Here is a 20,274-nt window from a genome sequence, read left to right on the forward strand (position 1 = left end):
CATGTGAAGGAGGAAAAATGTAAAGACAGATGAAGGAAGAATGTAGCAGAAAAACAATATTATGGGAGTGACAAAATTATGGTAATTAATCATCAATACGGCATCTATTTTTGGACCCAAAAAACAAAAAAATTAAAATGTACAAGTTAATCTAAAATTATCAACTTCAAACACTAACCTTTCCAGAAGGTGCACATTTCTCAAAATAGACAGTTTTTAGTTAAAAATAAAGAGTACATATTTTCTACCACTAATCTAATCCTCATTAGCTGGATAATTCCACAATCCAGACTCATCCTGGAGAAACTGAAAATGTTGTCAATTCCTAAAGATCAGGGTTTTGACAGATGGAACGTAGTAGCATATGCCACAATACAGCTGCACAAGGATGGCTGCATTTTCATACCTTTAATAAACAATTTAGGGGCGGCATGGTAGCTCAGTGGTTAGCACTGCAGCCTCATAGCGCCAGGGACCTAGGATCAAATCCACCCTTGGGCAACTGTCTGTGCGGAGCTTGCACATTCTCCCCGTGTCTGCGTGGGTTTCCTCCAGCTGCTCCAGTTTCCTCCCACAGTCCAGAAGTGTGCAGGTTAGGTGGATTGGCCACGCTAAATTGCCTGTAGTATTCAGGGGTGTGGGGGTTATAGGGGGATGGCTCTGGGTGGGATATACCAAGGGGCGGTGTGGACTTGTTGGGCTGAAGGGCCTGTTTTCACACTGTAGGGAATCTAAAAAAAAATTCATGGATTTTAGGAATGTATTTGTAGTATTACAGGATACCAATGGGCAAAGACCATCAAACTTCAGTTAGTCGTAATGCTACTACTGTTCCTTATTGGCCTGACATGTTGAATCTGTAACTTTTCACACCTATTACCTTGTTTCAATGTATAATGCATTGGTCGATTGAGAACATGTCACAAATTGTGCAGATTTATTAAACAGCGTACAGCCAAAACAAACTCATCCATCATCTTACCTTTGGTGGGAGGAATGCATTTTCATTTTTCAAAACAAATCTTCCCTCCCTGTCATCCTTGTTCCAGTTTAGTTGTACAACCAAAGGCTTTTCATCCTGGTCAAGTCTACGTTCTTCTATAAAATGAAATTCACTTATTTTAAGAAACAGAAGATAAATTAAACATGCCTGTCAATATTTTATTTCCCTGCTAAATTCATAACTTAAATAGTTAAAAACTTATTCATAAAATGTTAGTAGTTAAAAATATCAAAAACAACAAGATAGGAAAACAGTGGCTTTCAATGCTGATAACTTGAAACCATGAAAAGGTTATGGGAAGAATCCCGATGGTTGGTCAAATTACTACACTGTTTCACTGGAACTGTGCATATTAATTTTGTTTCAACTCACAAATCTCTAAGCCTCAATAATTTTAAGATCAACTGTGATCAACCAAACTATCAACAAAAACATTCGAGACAGGCAACAGCAATGAAATGTCTGCTTAAAATATTTCTAATCTTTATTTCAGTAGTTGAGATCCAATTCAGAACCTCACGCATCCCTCTTCCTTTATGTTCATCCACAACCAAAATTTCCCCTTTACTTTTGCTGCAGCATTTCAAGACTTGGGTTATACTTTATAATACATGATACTTGATGAGAAGTAGCACATGCATTGAGCAAGAATATCTGTAAATTGCAAACAAATTGTGAATCCAAATCAGCAGTGAAGAATCATAGAAATGTTAAGTTGCAAGTAGTGCTCGATCGTTTGCACACTGGCTTTTCAAACAAGCATCATTACTTTGTGCCAATCTTGTTTTCTCTCAAATTCTCACACACTATTTCTATCTGAATGGTCGACCAATGCTCTTATGAATCTGTCAAGTGAATCTGCCTCCATAAAAACTTCCACTATTTACTGCATTTCTTTTCTTTGCACATAACTGTGCATCAATGCCCTATCATTCTTGACCCTTTATTAAGCAGAAACAGCTTCTACCTATCTAGTCTATCCAGCCTGCTTAGGATGTTTAAAAACTTAAATTTCTTTAGCCTTCTTCGCTCCAAAGTGAACAGTCCTAACATCTTCAATCTATTCTTATAACCAAAATTTCTCAGACTTCCAGCTATTCTTGTAAATTACTTTTGCACTCTCTCCAAAGCATTCACTTATTTTACAAGTGGTATCCACAACTATGCAAATTACTTCAGCTGAGGTCTAACAAGTGGCTTATAGAAGTTCAACATTACCTCCTTACTCTGGTACTCTATGCCTCTGTTAATGAAGTGAACCAAAGCACACTACACCAGTTCAGTCAATGCTCCTAATGAACATTACAAGAACTAGAACAGAACTGGAAGCATCACCGGTATCTGCTGTACACATTTGAAGCTCCAAACACGAGTATTAATACTAGAGGGTTCTGCCCACCTTAGGAACTATCAAAAAATAAATTCCTGAATCAAAACTCACCACCACTAACATGCACTTCATAAAGTGAGTATCTAGGTGATGACAGCATACGCATATCTGGACGGAACTTCTCTGCAAGAGTCTCTATCACATCTTGTGTTGTAGCAGTGCTGGATACTCTGATGCATTTTGTTGCAAAGTTCCCTGCTACTTTGTCTTGAAAATAAAATCTCATCACACCATGGAATTCCAGATCCTAGGAAAGTATTAAAAAAAGTCACAAAAAAGTTAATCCAGAGCCAGCAATTAACTTGTACACAAACTCAGGCTCTTTCCAGCAAAGGAATACGCAATTTGAGAAGGAAGGAAACATTGGTTATTTTGATCCTAACCTTCAGGCTAAGCTAGGATATTATTACATTTTCAGAAGTGTCAGCTAATGGCATTCTTATCCAAGGGACCGGGGTTTTAGGTTTAACAAAGAAACAAAAAAATTGTGGATGATGGAAATCGAAACAAGAGCTGAAATTGCTGGAATAACTCAGCAGGTCTGACAGCATCTGTGGAGAGAAAACAGAACAACAGTTTGTGTCCAGTGACCTTTTCTTCAGAAAGAACTGTAGCTGGGAAAAGGTTGGTACACATGCTAAAGGTGGATTGGGGAGAGGGACGGCGACAGAGAGGAAATGAACAACTGAACAAAGGAATGGGGAAAGGTCAGCCTGGGAGAATGAATAGTTGCTAATGGGCACCATTAGTGGCTAACAATGGGTTGTAAATGGTGGCACCTCATGTAATAACAAGGCCTGGTGTCTGGGGGTTGGGGTGTGGGCATGGAAGGTGTTCCAAAGTTAAAAATTGTTAAACCCAGTACTGCGTTCATGAGGCTGAAGGGTCCCAAGCAGTGGATGAGGTGTTGTTCTTACTGCTTGCATCGAGCTTTACTGGCGTGGTCGAACAAGCCCAAGACAGAAACGATGTGTTGAGATCAGGACGGCATGCTGAAATGGCAGGCAACCAGAAGCTCACTTCTGCAAACAGAACATGGGTGTTTTGCAAAGCGGTCACCCTGCGTGCATTTTGTTTCCCCAATGTACAGGAAACCACATTGCAAGCAGAGAATACAGGATTGACTGGAACACAGGTAAATTGAGGCTTCCCTTGAAAGGGATATCTGGGGTGTTGGAAAACGAGGAGGGGAGAAGTAAACAGGCAGATGTCACATCTTCGGCAGTTGCATCGAAAGGTACAATGGGAGTGCAGTGAGATGTTGGCACGGACCAAGGTGTGCCAGAGCAAACAGACCCTGTGGAAGGCTGACAGAGGAAGGGAGGGGAATGCGTCCAGTGGTGACATGGTAGTGGAAGACAAGGAGGACCCTATTGCTCTGATATAAGGGAAGAGAGGGGGTGAAGAATTCAGCGCAGGACATTACTTGAGCATCCTGTCAACCATGACGGTGGAGAATCCTCATTTGATCATGGACATTTCAGAGGCCTCCTTGTTGAAGATGGCATCATCAGAACAGATGCAGAGATGGAGGAAATGGGAGAATCTTTACAAGAAGGAAGGTGTGAGAATGTAAAGTCAAGGTAACTATGATTCAGTAGGTTTATAGTGGATATCAGTGGCGAGCCGATCCCCAAAAATGGCAGATGTAGAGAAAGGGAAGGGAGGAGTCACATATAGACCAGATAAAGTTGAGAGTGGGGCAGAAATTGAAAGCAAAATAGATAATAGCTTCCAATTCTGGACGATACAGGGAAGGAGCAAACAATAAAAAAAAAACACTGATACAGTCAATGTTCTGGATAAAGAGTTGCAGGTGGGGGCGAGAGGAGGGCTGCAATAAGAAATGTTCTACATACCAGTCTCTGTGGGGTACAACTGGAGCCCAATCAGGCATCCATCACCACCACTTTGCCAGGTGAAGGAGGATGGTGGCGGTGGCAGCAGAGGATGGGGGCAGTTTAGACCTTTTCCCCCCCCCCCAGGAAGTAGCAGAGACCCCAAGACCATCTTTATTGGTGATGGTGTGGGGGTTTGTTTTGGGGGAGGAGGGGTAAGGTGGCGGTTGTTTAAAGACACTGCCCACCCAAAGTAAGCAATTGGAGCCCACAAACTGGAAATTCTGAAACTGATCTAATGCATCAGAAGAACCATGGACGAAAGCAGGATGGGACTAGACAGCAGGAGAGGAAAGAAATATCATGTAGAGGTAGGAAGAGATGAGTTGTGTGGGGGGGGAAGAGCAAACAGAAACAACGGGGCTGTCTGTGGTCTTGGTTGTGGATCTTAAGAAGGAAGTAAAAGCACGGTTGGGGGATTATAGCTTGGAGGCAGGGGTAGGGAGATCACCAGACCAAATGAGATTAGTGATCATTGTGGACACAATAGCCAGTTGTTCCAAAGAGGAGTCATGGTCTGGGGGAGATAGGAGGAGATACTTGAAAGCTGGAGCTCAGCCTCTGTAGTGCAGAGGTCAGTGTGCCAGATAACAGTAGCAATATCCTTTTCAACAGGCTTGATTACTAAGTCAGGGCTGGATCTGAAAGCATGACAAAAATGGACAGCCAGAGCTTCTTTAAATACATAAAAAGGGAAGACAGGCCAAAGGTGGGCATAAACCCCTCAGAGTGAGGCTGAGGAAATAATAATAGGAACCGAAAAACAGAGGAGTTGGATTAATACTTTGTATCAATCTTTATCCGAGGCAAATGAATCACATTCCAAATATGAAATAATCAAACGGCCAAAGGGTGGGATGGAATAAAGACAGACTACCACTTTAAAAAAAAAATTAGGGAAACTAAGGGGCTAAAGTCCATAAAGTCCCTGGATATGGGTTGCATTCTAAGACTGTAAAGCAAGTAGCTACAGAGGTGGTGGATACACTGGCAGATCTCTCAAGAATTCAGATAAGGGACAGGTTTCAGAGGTTTGGTAAACTGTCAAAGTAACATTCTTATTCAAAAAGGGAAACAAAAACAAGTAACTATAGGCCAGATAGCTAAACACCTTTCATTGGGAAAACTAGAGTCTACTAAAAAGGATGTATTAATACAGCATTTACAAGTACACCATCAAATCAAGTAGAGTCCCTTGATACCTGAAGTGTCAAGGAAGTACTAGATGAGAACGTGAATGAAGCTAAAGATGAAATAAAAACAATGCAGTTTTCAAATAACTGCAATTCACAACATAAAAGCAATGATGAACACTAATTGCTTTTGTGACCAATAATTCAGAAAAATTAGAGCTTTAAGTTATGAAGAGTGATTACAAACTAATGTGGTTTTCATTAGCAAATGTAGCTGTTTTATTCGTTCATGACAGACTTAAAGCAACGGCAGATAAGTGAAAAATACAAAACTAACAAGTCTCAGGCAGAAGCCAGAGATTGGAAGAAATAATATGGTCCCCCCTTCCCCATTTCAGAATGCTGTTACTGAGGTGTTTTGGCAAAGGTGGATTGGAAACAAACATAAATAAAATGTCAAGAGTACAGGAGTTTGAGTAGGAAATTGATAGGGTACAGGGGGGAAAAAAAATGTTCCCCAAAAGAAATCTAGACCCTTTTCCCAAGAGCGTAAGGAACAGAAGGCAAAAGAAAAGCTGTGTCAGATAACAATTTCTCATTAATTTGGAAGACCTAGAAGAATATAGAAACTACATGGAACACATTGGCTTAAATGTTAAATGTAGGGGGTAATGGTATCAGTGGATTGGTCTTGTGGCAGAAAAGTGGGTATAGATTAAGCCAAAAGAATGGAGTAATCCATTTTGTATGTATATAGAAGGGAAAATATATAATAAGATGCTTAAAAAGTCCAGATAAATAGAGGAATCATTAAATTTAATGTTCACAGATCTCAAATTTGGCAGCACATACTGGAAAAGGTAGACAAGGTGGAATACTGGATCTTTTCCTTAATTAGATGAGGCCTAGCGTACATCAGGAATGTTAACCAGAGCTATATAAAACGGCTGGCTTTGGGTTTGTTTTCACAAGGGGATGGGATGGGATGGGGAGATGGGTGATCAGGAATGATTACGCTTTTGAGGAAAGAGGTTGGGAAGGGCCTTGTTGGGGGGGGGGGGGGGGGAGAATCATGTAGAGACACTATGTACTTTACCTTTCCTTGTATTCCAACTTTGCCTGCCAAACTAATGCCTTTCAAAGTGAAACGGAGGCACAACATCGGGAAGAGTCTCGTGGGGATTTCAAAAAAAAATCAAGGAAAGGGCACAAGACAACTTGCGTTCCAGCTAGGTCTGAAGAAAGTATGCACCTCCAAAATACCAAGAAACATAACAATCTAGGAGGCAGAAAGAATGGACTGGGGAATCTGGCACTCCCTGGTCAATGACTGACTGTCAATAAGGTTGGTCACCCTTTTCTGGAAGTTGGCAAAATAGCCAATCTGGCACATGAATCATCCTAACTAACTGCTTAATACAGCTCATTGGTTGAGTCACATACAGCATTTTGCACCTTCTACGTCCTCTCTCTTGGGCCGTGCCTCCACCAACAGGCCTTTACACCAATTCACCAAAAATGTAAGCATTCTGATAATGACAAAGATAACGACCAGGTCATTATATTTTTGTGAAGAATTTGTATTTTGACAGATAAGAAAGTGTACCATCTTTCCATTTCAAAACATTTCATGAGGAAAAAAAAAATCAAAGTTTTCAGTGAAAGGTTTAATTAAAAACTATTCAAATTTATTTTCCAGCTTCTATTCAATTATTTCCCAAAACAAAATCTAATGGATATCAATTTACTGGGTTTGTGTCCAGTTCCGGCATTTAAGACATTTCAACATAAAATCTGTAACAGATGCACAATCAATGCATCCCACTGGATTCAAAATACATTCTTCTTGCCTTCATACTTCCGGTATATCAGGAACTCATTCAAAATGCTAACTTATCTTTAAAATTATTTTCTCCAAACAATTTAAGGCAGCATGATGCTGCAAATTGCTTAGAAATAAGTCTGACCAAATTGAGAAATTACACAATATTATCCAAGCCTGCCAGCAAAAACATCAAACCCAAGATATAATTTGGAAGGGACTTAAGGGTTTAGGTTTAAAAGTGAAAACTTCATGCTGACAGAAAACAACCAAAAGTATATATTTTTTAAAACAAGTAGAATTTCTTCCCGTGAACAGTCATTGATCTTTGCACTCTGGGATGAGGAATTCCAAAGTAGTTTGGGTCAATAAATATATTTAAGGTTGGGTTGACGGATTTTTGATATACAACAGAGTGAAGGGTTATGGGAGGTATAGGAAGTAGAGTCAAGGTCACAATCAGATCAATCACGATCTTGCCAAACAGTGGAGCAGGCAGTAAACCAAATAGGTAATTCTTGCTCTTGTCTCATGCATTCTATTTTCCCTTTAGGCTTTGCTGCTTTAAAACCTTAGTAGTTTCTCATTAACAATTGCACAATTGTTATCTCACATTCAACTTTACTTGCCCCATGTGTCAATACTTGAGTATTAATGTGACACTTTTATTTTGAGCTAGTGTGGTAGTAAAATTATTACAGAAAGCTAGTGTGATACTCACCAAAACGTGCATTACATGCAAGAATTGCAATACTTGTTAAATACATGGAAGGAATTTTATCTGTGCAAATCTATAACTAAGGGTGCAAGCATGCTGCCAATTTCAATATTAAGGTACAAAAATTAAGTTGATAATTCAATGATACTGATATTTTTTACATTATAATCTGGAACACGTGATGGCTACACTACCACAACTTTCACATCTATTACAAGTTCTAACTGGGCCAAAGCTACCAAAATTTGAAGACCATTAAAGATTTTTTTTAAATCCCCTCCAGTTAGAAAGGGTACTTGCTCTCCAACGTTAAAGGTTCGCCACAGAGCTGTTGTTGCTATCAGGTTAGGAAGCCTAATTTGGCAACTAAGCTGTCTTGAACTCCTAAAATTTAAATGGAAACAGCTGTTGTGCAAAAGAAACCTTGTACTAATGCTAGACACATTTAGTTTGGCTCAAACGAATCAAAACTCAATACTATCACAACCTGTGATAATGCAACCTCATGATAATTGTGGATGTGGCACAAAAAAAATTGTAACTCAAGTTGTTAGTTTTGTCATTTACCAGGTAGCAAAAGACCGCTGACGTCTCAGTAATTTAACATGACAAGAATTACACAGATGACTGACAGACTGAATGCTTATGCTACACAGAATCGTCATTCTGCAAAGGCTAAGGGCACTCAGATCATATACTGCACTTAATCACCATTTCTACACACTTGTTTAAAGGCACAGCCATTACTAAGATTCAGTGTTGTTGAAAACTTCATGCAAGATTAATTTTGACTCATGCTCAGTGCAGTTTTGCTCTACTCATTGATATTTCTATTTAACAATTCCAGTCAGGGAACCAGCAACCAGTTAATGCTCTGCTTAAAGATATGCCAAACTGTTTAAAAATTCCTCTGTATTATTACTAAAGAAACTAATTGAATTTAGCAATGAGAGCAGAAAGTGGGACTGAATCCCATTTAAGGAAAAAAATTCCGAAGTGCTTGCACAGCTTTAGGTGCATACAAGTCATCTTTCTGTAAAGAAATAATCATTCATGAAAAATAAAAGTGGCATAAATATATGGGTACTTTCAGACATTATCCTTCTGAATCCCTATTATGAATCTATCGAATTCAGATGTCTATCAAATTCAGATGTATATCAAAACTTTAAGTGGGTGACGATGCCACTTTTGACCTGCACCTCGAAATGTTTAGTTTGATTGCACTGGGCAGAGACAAAAATATAAAGACAGTCCAGTAATAATTCACATGCCCTGCCAGTACTTCTTAAATCAAGATGCTTATGTCAGTGTTTATATCCCATGAGTACACTGCCAACTTACTATAGCATGCCTCATCAACATATCTGCTCCTTTCCTACTAATGTAGTTATCGAACTTCACTTAAAGTGTATCAAAACAACAGATTTAGAACATGGAAAGTGTGCTGACCAGACAGATAAAGGCATTATAAAGATTGTCCTTATAAAATACATGATACAGGATAGAATTTACTCAAACTTTGATTTTACACAGTCATAAGCTGAATTTTGCAGTCTCAAGTATTTGGCATTTTATTTCAGCAATACATGTTTGTCCTTTTCAGATAGTAGAATGGAATTTTATTTCTGTTCAAGTATAACTGTTATTTAATTTTCCAAATGCCAAAGAAAACTGCAGATTCGTACACAAGTACCAAATTAATAGAACATAGATGAAAGAGAAGAAAATCATAAAATTTAAAAAAAAACTTTTCCAGACTGTTAACATCAGAATCAATACTTATCATTACAAACACTAAGCATATTTTCAAAACCGTGATCAGGAACCAAATTCATTTCCAGGGCCATACAATTGTACACAATAGTTTTTAGTTGATCCAGAGGAGAAATGAGCTCCCAAAGACACTTCAGTTTTGCAAATAAGAAACAAAAATTTGTACTTTGTCCCCAGTAATTACAGTTTTTTTTTAGAAACAGTCCAATGAATTTAATTATCACTTCTATAAAAATGTGAAATTCTTCATGGTAGATAATTTTTATGAAATGAGCAATATGATAAAGTTTTAACATCTCAAAATCCTAAGATGACAGGTTGCAAAAAATACATGTGAACGGACAGAAGAACGATCAGCGATCAAAGATGATAATTACACTGGGGAACATTTTGATCCAATTTAACAAATCTTCATACCAATGAACTCAACAGTAGGGTGGGAGAGAACAACTTAAATCTCAGAGCAAACAGAAATGAAACATTCAAACATCTGCATTGATTTATTCTTATTTATTCTTGATTGATGCTGTAAAGGCCATCATTTATTGCCCATCCATTAAGTACCCTCAAGGTGGAAGCTGATTAGCATTCTGGAATTGCTGCAGATCATCTGAAGTTGGTACACCTATTGTGTTCAGGTAGGAATTTCCAGACATTTCAATGAAGCAGTAACAGCTGGACTAGTTCAATCTAGATGGCTTGTAGATAGTGATGTTCCTATGGAGCTAATACATTTTCCCCCCCCCCGCCTAGGTAGTGGCATAATAGGTATCAGAGGAACTGTAGTTTAATTTCTGCCTCAAGTATATTCTCACATTATACTCCAGAAATGCAATTGGTAGAAAAAGAATCTGGGGAATTAGGTGAGTCCATTGCAAAATATCCAGCTTTTACAGGACTCTTACAGCCACAGTATTTTGTAGTTCTTCAATTAAGTTTCTAATCAATGCCAAACACCTGGATTTTAACACTGGGGGTTCAACAGGCTACATTTTACAATTCATTTATGGAAATATAGATGTCACCGGCTAGGCCAGGATTTATTGCCCATCCGTAAGTGGCCTTGAGGTAGTGGTGGTGAGCTGCTTTCTTGAACCACCGTTGCTCATGTGCTGTAGGTAGACCAATGTTAGGGAGGTAGTTCCAGGATTTTCAGCCAACATTAGAAGAAGTGACTTATTTCCAAGCCATTACCAGGCAGGGAACTCTTATGTGGTGGTGTTTCTATTTATCTGCCTCCCTTGTCCTTCTAGGTGCGACTGTGGGTTTTGTAAGGTGCTGAGAAGCCATGGTGGATTTTTGCAGCACAACTTGTAGATAGAATACACTGCTCCCAAGCAGTGTCGATGGTGGAGGGAGTGGATGTATCGTGAAACAAGTTTGCTGCTTTGTCCAGGATGGTGCCAAGCTTCAAGTGTTGTTGGAGTTACATTCATCCACACGTGGACAGTATTCTATTATACGCTTGATTTGTGCTTTGTAGACAGTGGACAGAATTTTGGGGAGTCAGGAGCTGATTACTTGCTTCAGGATTTCTAACCTCTGACCTGTTCTCGTGGCCACTGTATTTATACGGCTAGCCCAGTTCATTTTCTGCCAATGGCAACTCCTAGGATGTTGATAGTTGGGGATGATGGTAAAGCCATCGGATTCAAGAGGCAATAGTTAGATTCGCTTCGCTGGAGATGTTAATTGAACAGTATTGGTGCACTTCAAATATTACTTGCTACTCTTCAGTCTGTCTAGCTGTTTTCCAGGTCTTGCTGTGTTCGGACATGGCTGCGTTGGTATCGGAGGACTTATGAACATTATACAATCCACAAGGAACATTCCAACTTCTGACATTATGCTGGAGGAAAGGCCATTGTTGAAGCAGCCGCCAATGTTTGAACCTCTGACACTTCCATGAGGAATTCCTATAGCCATGTCCTAAAAACAGATTACTGAGCTCCAATGACCGTAACCATTGAGTCATAAAGCTGTATAACATGGAAACAGAATCTTCAGCCCAAGTTGCTCCTTAGGTCACTTTTCAATCTTTTCCCCCACCTTAAAGCCATGCCCTCTAATTTTAGATTACCCCCTCTAGGGAAAAGACCTTGCCTATTCACCCTATCCATGCCCTTCATGATTTTAGAAACCTAAGGTCACCCCTCAGCCTCTGACACTCCAGGGAAAAATAGCCCCAGCCTATTCAGCCTCTCCCTGTAGCTCAAACCCAGGCAACATGCAAGTAAATCTTTTTTTCAGCCTCTCAAGTTTCATATCATCCTTGCAATAGCAAGGAGACCAGAATTACATGTAGAATTCTAAGACTGACCTAACCAATGTCCTTGATAGTCACAACATGACTTCCCAACTCCTATACTCAGTGCACTGACCAAGAAATGCAAGCATGCCAAATGCCTTCTTCACGATCCTGTCTACCTGCATCTCCACTTTCAAGGAATTATGAACCTGCATTCCAAGGTCTCTGTTCAGCAACACTCCCCATGACCTTACCATTTGGCATATAAGTTCTGCCTGGATTTGCCTTTCCAAAATGCAGCATCTCACACTGTATCCATCCGCCACTCGTCAGCCCATTGGGCCCATCTGATCAGATTCTGTAGTACTATGGAGGTAACTTTCATTACTGTCCACTGCACCTCCAACATTGATGTCATCTGCAAACTTACTAACCATACTTATTTGCACATCCAAATCATTTATATAAAAGCAGTAAACTAAACACCGATTCTTGTGCCACGTCACTGGTCACAAGTCTCCAACCTGAAAAGCAACCCTCCACTACCACTGACTTCTGCCTTTGAACCAGTTCTGTATCCAAATGGCTAGTTCTACTCTATTCCATATGATCTAACCTTGTTAACCAGTCTACCATAAAGAATCTTGTCGAACACCTTACTGAAGGCCATGTCAGATCACTCCCTTGTCAATCCTCTTCATCACTTCAAAACAAAACCTCAATCAAGTTAGTAAGACAATTCCCACACACACAAAGCCATGTTGACTATCATCCTTAATTAGTCCTTGTCTTTCCAAATACACGTAAATCCGGTCTCTCAGGGTTCCCTCCAACAACTTGCCCACCACTAATGTCAAGTTTACCAGTCTATAGTTCCTTGGCTTTTCCTAGTCACCTTTCAGAAAAATGGTACCACATTAGCCAACCTCCAGTCTTCCGGCATCTTCATCTGCATCAGGTAGGACTTCAAATCAGAGTTTTCTCACCCGGATTCCTACTGACTTGTTTTGCTTAGATTCCCCAATAACACACTTTGTCATATGTGGCCTTGATGCCGAAGGAAGACACACTTTACCTCAGATCTGGAATTAGCTCTTTTGTCCATATTTGGACCAAGGCTGTAGCGAGATCAGGAGCTAACTGGCAGTGAGCAAGTTATCGCTAAGGAAGTGATGCTTGACAGCTCTACTGAAACCACCTTCTATCCCTTTACTGGTGAGTAAGTGTAGATGATGGAACAGCAATTGGCTGGGTTGAATTTGTCCTGCTGTGTATCCAGAACATACCTGGAGAAATTTTCCACAGGGTTGGGTAGGTGCCAGTGTTGTAGCTGCATTGGAACAGCTTGGACAGGGGTGCAGGAAGTTCTGGAACACAAATCTTCACTGCTATTGCTGGGAAGTAGCCACGGTCCACAGCTTTTGCGGTATCCAGTATCTCTAGCCATTTTTCAATGTCACATGGCATGAACCTAACTGACTGAACACTTACATCTGCGATGCTGGTGCCCCTTACAAGGAAAGAGGTGGATCATCTGTTTGGCACTTCTCACTAAAGACTGTTGTGAACGCTTCAGCCTCATCTTGTAGTGCGCAGTTAAACATCATATTGGAAGTCATTCCGGTCTCATTTGTGCAACTTAAATTTTACCCGTCTATCAACCAGAGACCGAATGCTTGTCCAGATTTTGCTGTATGCAATATTGCTTACTCATCTGAATGTCAATGAGTTGAAGACCTTGAACTCACTGCCTAAAATCACTGGTGTACAACGACAACAACAACATATAGATTATAGAAAATAGCCCACTGTCTTCTCAATGACATTTAGGGATGTGCAATACATGCCAGCTTACCTAGCAAAGTCTATCTTGTAAATTAATTAAAAAATAAAAGATTATACATCAGATTATGAGGTGACTGGTCCTGGTCTTGACAGCCTCCAGCACACAGTTGCTGAGGTTTCAATTGTTAAATTCTCCTAAGACAATCTCAGTTAGCACAATGGTACTGTCACACGAAGGCTGCTGTGGCACAGTGATAGTGTCCCTAACTCTGGGCCAGAAGGTCCAGGTTCAAGTTCCTCCTGCTACAGATGTTTGTCATAAGTCTGAACATGATGATTGAAAATGTTTACTGTCACACAAAAACAACTGAAAGTGTACTCAATGTGACAGGCTTGACCTTCACATCAAAGGTTGTATCTGCTGATTCTGCTCCCGTCTTTCTGTTTCTGTCCCTTTGATTCTCAAGCTCTATTTCTGCCCACCTGTGTCTGCCCTCTGCTTCTCATCGTGTTTCTGCCCCTCCTTTGCCATTTAGAGATAGTTAAGTCAATTTGCAACTTGAAGACTGGTGATAGTTTGGGGGGGGGGGGGGGGGGGGGCGCAGAATCACATTTTGTCCTTTGGCTGGTTTCTCACCATTTGCCATAGGTCTAGTCTCATAGATGTGACTGTTGGAATTCAACTAGCTCACTCCATAGTGGTGCTAATAACCTCAAGTGTTTGACATTGATCTCTGATTTATCAATTGACGGAGGGCAACAGGTGATCTTCAGATTCCATTGCCCAAGTTTGGCCTGATACCACAATTACTTCAGAATGAGTGAATATTAAGGTGCATTAAGGCCACTCCTTCAGATTATACACTGTGCCCCCATTCCCAGTGGGTCTGTATTGCCCATAGAACAAGAACGTGGTTTTGTGCAAGTATCTTGATTGAGTTTTTCAAGGAAGTTACCAAAATGATTGACGAGGGCACAGCAAGGCATGCTTTACTAAAGTCCAAGTAAACACTTAGAAAAGGTTCTGCATGGCAGACTAATTACTAAAGTTGGATCACATGGGATTCAGCGTGAGCTTGCCAACTGGATACATAATTGTCTCCTGCTGTTAAAGCCAAAAAGTGGTAGTGGGGGGTTGCTTTTCAGGCTGGAAGTCTATCACTGGCAGTGCTCCACAGGGATTGGTTAAGGGTGCTCTTTTGTTTGTCATTTATATAAAATGATTTGGATGAAAATATCAGAAGTTTGCAGATGACACCAAAACTGGTGGCACAGAAATTGCCATCACTGTCTTCTAAGGTTACAAAAAGAGATCTTGCTCAAATGGGTCAATGGGCTGAAAAAAAAAAGGCAGATGGAGTTGGATCCAATTAAAGTGATATATTGCATTTGGTCCAACAAACAGGGGTATGACTTATACAATTAAACGGTAGGACCTTAGGTAGCAGGATTGCAGGTACATAATTCTTTGAAGTTTGTGTCACATATAGATAGGATGGCTAAAAAGGCATACTTGCTTTCATTGCTCAGTCTTTAGAATATATGAGTTGGGAGGTCATGTTGAGGATGTACAGGACACTGCAGAGGCCTCTTCTGGAATACTGTGCTCAGTTCTGGTCACTTTATTACAGGAAGGATATTATTAACCTGGGGAATCCAAAATAGATTTACCAGGATGTTACTAGGCATGGAAGGCTTGAGTTATAACGAATGGCTGATAAGCTGGGACATTTTTCTTCCCACTGGAGCATAGGATTAAGTGGCGACTTTACGGAAGTCTATAAAATCATGAAGGGTATCAATTGAGTTAACTGTAGTTATCTTTTCCCTAGGGTGTCAAGAATAGGAACTAGAGGGCACATTAAGATGAGAGGAGAGATATACTAAGACATATGGGGCAAATTTTTTTACATCAGGTGGTTCACATTTGGTATGAACTTCCAGTGTAAGTGGTGTACATGGGTACAATTACAACATTTAAATGATAAGTACATGAATAGGGAAGGTTTAGAGGGATATAGGCCAGAAGCAGGCAGGTGGGACTAGTTTAGTTTGGGATTATGTTCGGCATGGACTGGTTGGACTGAAGGGTAACTTTCCAGGCTGTATGACTATGACTCTAAGCAGTGATGCAAGAGTCTGGGATTTTCTGAGGGCAAAACAAAGCTTCATTGGTCTATTAGTGGGCACTCAATTTTGGTATAAGTTCCTACAAGTTACGGAGGAACACTTCAAAGGGATGATTGGGCTGAACTAGTCATATCAAGCTTCTTTTTTGGTTGATCCTGTATGTTGCATCCTGTTTCTTAGATTAGACTGGATTCCCTACAGTGTGGAAATAGGCCCTTCGGCCCAACAAGTCCACACCGCCCCTTGCAGCATCCCAACCAGACCCACCAATCCACCTTGTTTTAACTTTTTCTTGGCTTTTGGATATAAAGAAGTGGCTTGTCAGATAATTTCAGAAGGTCAAGAGCCAAAACACACTACTGTGGCTCTGGAGTCACACGTAGGCTTGACCAGCACAGAAAACAGACTTCCTTTTGTAAAGGACTTCTTGATGTGTAGAAATCAAAGAATATCAAAAAATTTTCCAAATACAAAAACTCAACACACAACTATTGAAATACGCTCGTTTAAGAATTTTTATTAACACTGATCACTGTTCCAATAGAAACAAGTTGCAGTAGTTACCAAAACAAGTCCCACACAAAAATTATTCATAAATGCATTGGAGTAACTTGGCAGTAAACAGAACTTAATACTCAGTTTATTTCAACATTTCAGTGTGAGAAATTCTGCTTTGAATGTCTTTTTTGAAAACGGCAGTATTTACTGTCATTCTACTGCTTACGATCAAAAATCTTAGTATACAATAACCTACAACCATGCAAACATTCAACCTTAACAATAAAGAAATTTCTCTGCCAAGAATTCTCCACTTCATTTATAAAATTAATTGCAGCTGATCCATGTATCCATATTTTAAGGTCTAATAGGGCTTGATTCATTGAAGGCTGAGCAGGAATTTGGGAGGATACCAGTGGATCCACAAGGGCTACACGATTCATGAAGATGCAGTACAAATCTGAATAAATCTCCAGGGTCAACACTGTCATGGCGGAGGATGAAGGGAATAATTCATCACCACAGGAAAGAAGTTCAGGATATTCCAACATTTTGATCAGAAGTGCTTGCAATGTGTTCATTGTGGAGACAGCACGGAGAAAGTAAAGAGAAAGATTAGGGTAGGGACCTGAACCTGTAGTTCAATCTGGGTATTGCATAATTACCTTTAGGAAATGGGAAAGTAACACTTAAATTGTGCTATACTGGGGCACTGGCTATGATCCCAAAATTGTACTTTCATTTCAAGGACTACAGGAGTAAAAATGCCTTGCTGCAGTTGTATAGAGCCACGGTGAGAACTCAACCAGAGCTGTGTGTACAGCTTTGGTCCCTTATTTAGGGAGGGATACACCTGCTACAGAGGAACCACAATAGAGCATCAGATTTAGCCCTTTGATAGCAGGATTGTCTTATGAGCAGAAACTGAGGAGACTGGCTCTGCATTCTCTAAAATTTTGAAGAACGAACAGTAACCTCATTGAAACTTAAAGTTCTGATATATTGTCATACCCTGTAAAAAACGCTGCAAGCCTCAAATGAGGTTACAAATGCTTCCCTGGCTAGGGAGTATAAAAATCAAGGGACAATATTAAATTACCTTTTTTATGCTGAAGTTAAAACTGAAATTGAGAGGAATTTCTTCACTCAGAGCATGGCAATCATTAGGAATTGATGCACTACATAAAAAAGGGTATGGTTCGATGACATCCAAGAAGAAAAATTAATAGGTTTCTAGAAAGTAAATATCATTAAGGACCATGGAAACTGTCACTCCTCTGCACTATTATATGCATCATTAGCCATCTAGTTGAATTGCAGAAGAGACCCGAATGGCTGAATGAAACTCCTGTTCCCATCCAATCCTTGCAGTTTTGGAACAGACTTAAAGAATTTTACTGGAGATTTTCTGATCCCCAGTGTCACAATCTAGGTACTTCTCCCTCACTGGCAAAGTCTTTATTTGGATTCCACATTCAACATAGCTCTGGAATCAATGTGTTGCTTGTTACATAACTATTGACCCACACCACAGCTTTCTTTGGTACTCCACTAACTCCCAGGAAGTTTCAAGTTCTGAGGTCCTTTGGGGAGGGTGAGGGGTATACACAGGTTCTTAGACAGTCCACGTGCCCCACTGTCTCTATTAGTTCAAAAGCCTCAAACCAGAAGTATTGGCAGCTTTTTAAAAAAACCTTATGGATATTGAATTATTTGCAGCCACTACAAATAAAATTGAAATTGAAATTCAATTCACTCAATAACTGTGGCAGCACTGCATTAGCATTCCTAGCCCATGTTTTTGACATATTACTATACTAAAATACCTTTGTCCATTTCAGTAGCACTGTCCTCGCTTAATCCCACCTTAGCCTATCAAGTCATCATTACGGATCTTCAGTAAAAGCTTCTCTTCCTTAAATCAGTCATCATGGCATTCTTCTCATTTATTCCACCTCATGCCTTCATTTCCTAACCTCACCAGTGATTACTCAATATCCAGTCTTGGTTTCCTCCAATTAAATCACTAAGAAAAGTTAAGCCTTACATTTGGTCCCCCACAACTCTCAGCACCATCGCTAGTGATTTCATGCAACTCATTGTTAGACAGTAATAACATCTTAAAGCAGTTTAGATAACATCTAGCTCAGGATGGAAGAAAGGGAGTTGTTAAAAAAAAACAATAAACTATGGTGTAATGGTTAGATATGACAATGTGTTTTCTTGAAAAGGACTGGTTTTAAAAAGGGGTGTAGAGAAAAGTAGGGACAAAGGAATTACTGAGGAAAAGAATCAGTTGTACTTCAGAAATTCAGCAGAGCAAGCAGAACAGGATGTATCACTTCTGATCAATGGGCACTAAAAACAAGATCATTAAATTGCCACCCTCAGACTTGACAGTTTGGTATCTTTGGACTGCCTGTAGATAAAAGGTTTGATGACTCCGCTTCATTCAGTCATTATAGGCCACTATCACCTGGAAATGTCTTTTTAAAAAGATAATCAGTGACAAAATATTTACCATTAATCGCAGGTCTATAATTTTAAATGTTTGTTCATCTAGCTCCTCTCCTGAAGTTAGGAAGCTTCCAGTTTACAAAGGTTATCCACACATACTGGGCACTCGCACTTTATTCAAGTGCTAGATTATTCAGATAGGCTGGCTACTAGATTCACTGGAATTCCAGAAGAAATATTCAATATTCCTGAACAGTGATCTGGGGAATAACTATCCAGACCTTTTTTCCTCCCTGAAACAGTGCTATGAAGTCAATTGCAGTATTGTACTACATGCAAAGATGAATCAAATGAATCCGGTGGTGCAAAAGACTCCACTACTCATTAAATAAACTTCGTAGCTTTCTTTCAGTGAAAAGAACTGCACAGATTTGATATGGCAATCTAAATGCAGCCATCTTCTAGGACTTAATAACTGGAAGCAGTATCGAGCTTTCCAAGAGAATATATGCATGGACTTATTTCCTACTTAATTCTCATAAAACTGTAGTCATCAACTGCAGCTTCCTACTCAAACATGAATTTATATTGGTGATTTATATGAAGCAATAAAACATACCACTCTTAAATCTCTCAGTTCTAAATTAGGCTTATCAAACAGGTGGCCCTGGAGCACTAAGTGGGAAAGGCACAACATGTGATTGGACGAGGAACATAATGTGCATGATTTGACTCAATACAAGGCTTGGTGCCAAACTGTAAATATCCACTGTGGTAAGGACAGGAATAGGAGATAAATGGTTCGGGGAGGAGGGAAATGAGAGTCAGACCATTCTTCATGTGACTTCTCAGACAGGGAGCGATGGGAGAAGAGGGCTGCACCTGAGGTCAGTAATGGCAAGGGGGAAGTTGCAGAGGGTCAGGGAATATGATGTATTACAGAGAGGTGGGTGGGGGTGGTAGTCACCAGGGGAATGGTAGTGGAGTCAGAAATAGGATGCGCGTGGGTCCACTAGTGGACTGTGAGAAGGGCACCAAGGAATTGAAAGGGAGAAAGGGATGCCACATGCAGTGTATTGCAATGTGGTGACACTTCAATATATGGGAGGGAAAGAATTGCTCCAGGAATTCTCAACATCATAACTGAAACTCAAAGTCTCATGCCATTAAAAATGAGCAAGGAAATGTAGTGCTGAATAGCATCTCCATGTGGAATTAACTGAATTGACTGAAGACTGGCATCTGCTCTTGGGGACCCTAAGAGGCAGAGAGATGGGTTAATGTCGCTCCCTGCTCCAGCTGATGAAACAATTCTTCCCCCATACTGGCCACTTGATAGTACTGCTAAGGAAGGCAAGGACACAGAACGTACCCTGGTGGTGATATCAATGTCTATTACCAAGAATGACTTGGTAG

The 20,274-nt window shown here is 40.1% G+C and overlaps 1 protein-coding gene across 11 annotated transcripts in view; it reads right to left on the reverse strand.

Annotated features, from left to right (window-relative positions):
* Nucleotides 1-20,274, reverse strand: part of afdna (afadin, adherens junction formation factor a) — a 213,809-nt gene that overhangs the window by 156,580 nt on the left and 36,955 nt on the right. For all 11 annotated transcript variants that reach the window (XM_059648433.1, XM_059648432.1, XM_059648424.1 and 8 more), the window contains exons 2-3: nucleotides 2,445-2,640; nucleotides 983-1,098 (exon numbers count right to left, since the gene is read on the reverse strand). In XM_059648433.1, coding sequence (XP_059504416.1) covers nucleotides 983-1,098; nucleotides 2,445-2,640 — 312 coding nt within the window. The remainder of the gene's footprint in view (nucleotides 1-982; nucleotides 1,099-2,444; nucleotides 2,641-20,274) is intronic.

This window comes from Stegostoma tigrinum, chromosome 9, assembly GCF_030684315.1.
Source record: "Stegostoma tigrinum isolate sSteTig4 chromosome 9, sSteTig4.hap1, whole genome shotgun sequence".
NCBI lineage: Eukaryota > Metazoa > Chordata > Chondrichthyes > Orectolobiformes > Stegostomatidae > Stegostoma > Stegostoma tigrinum.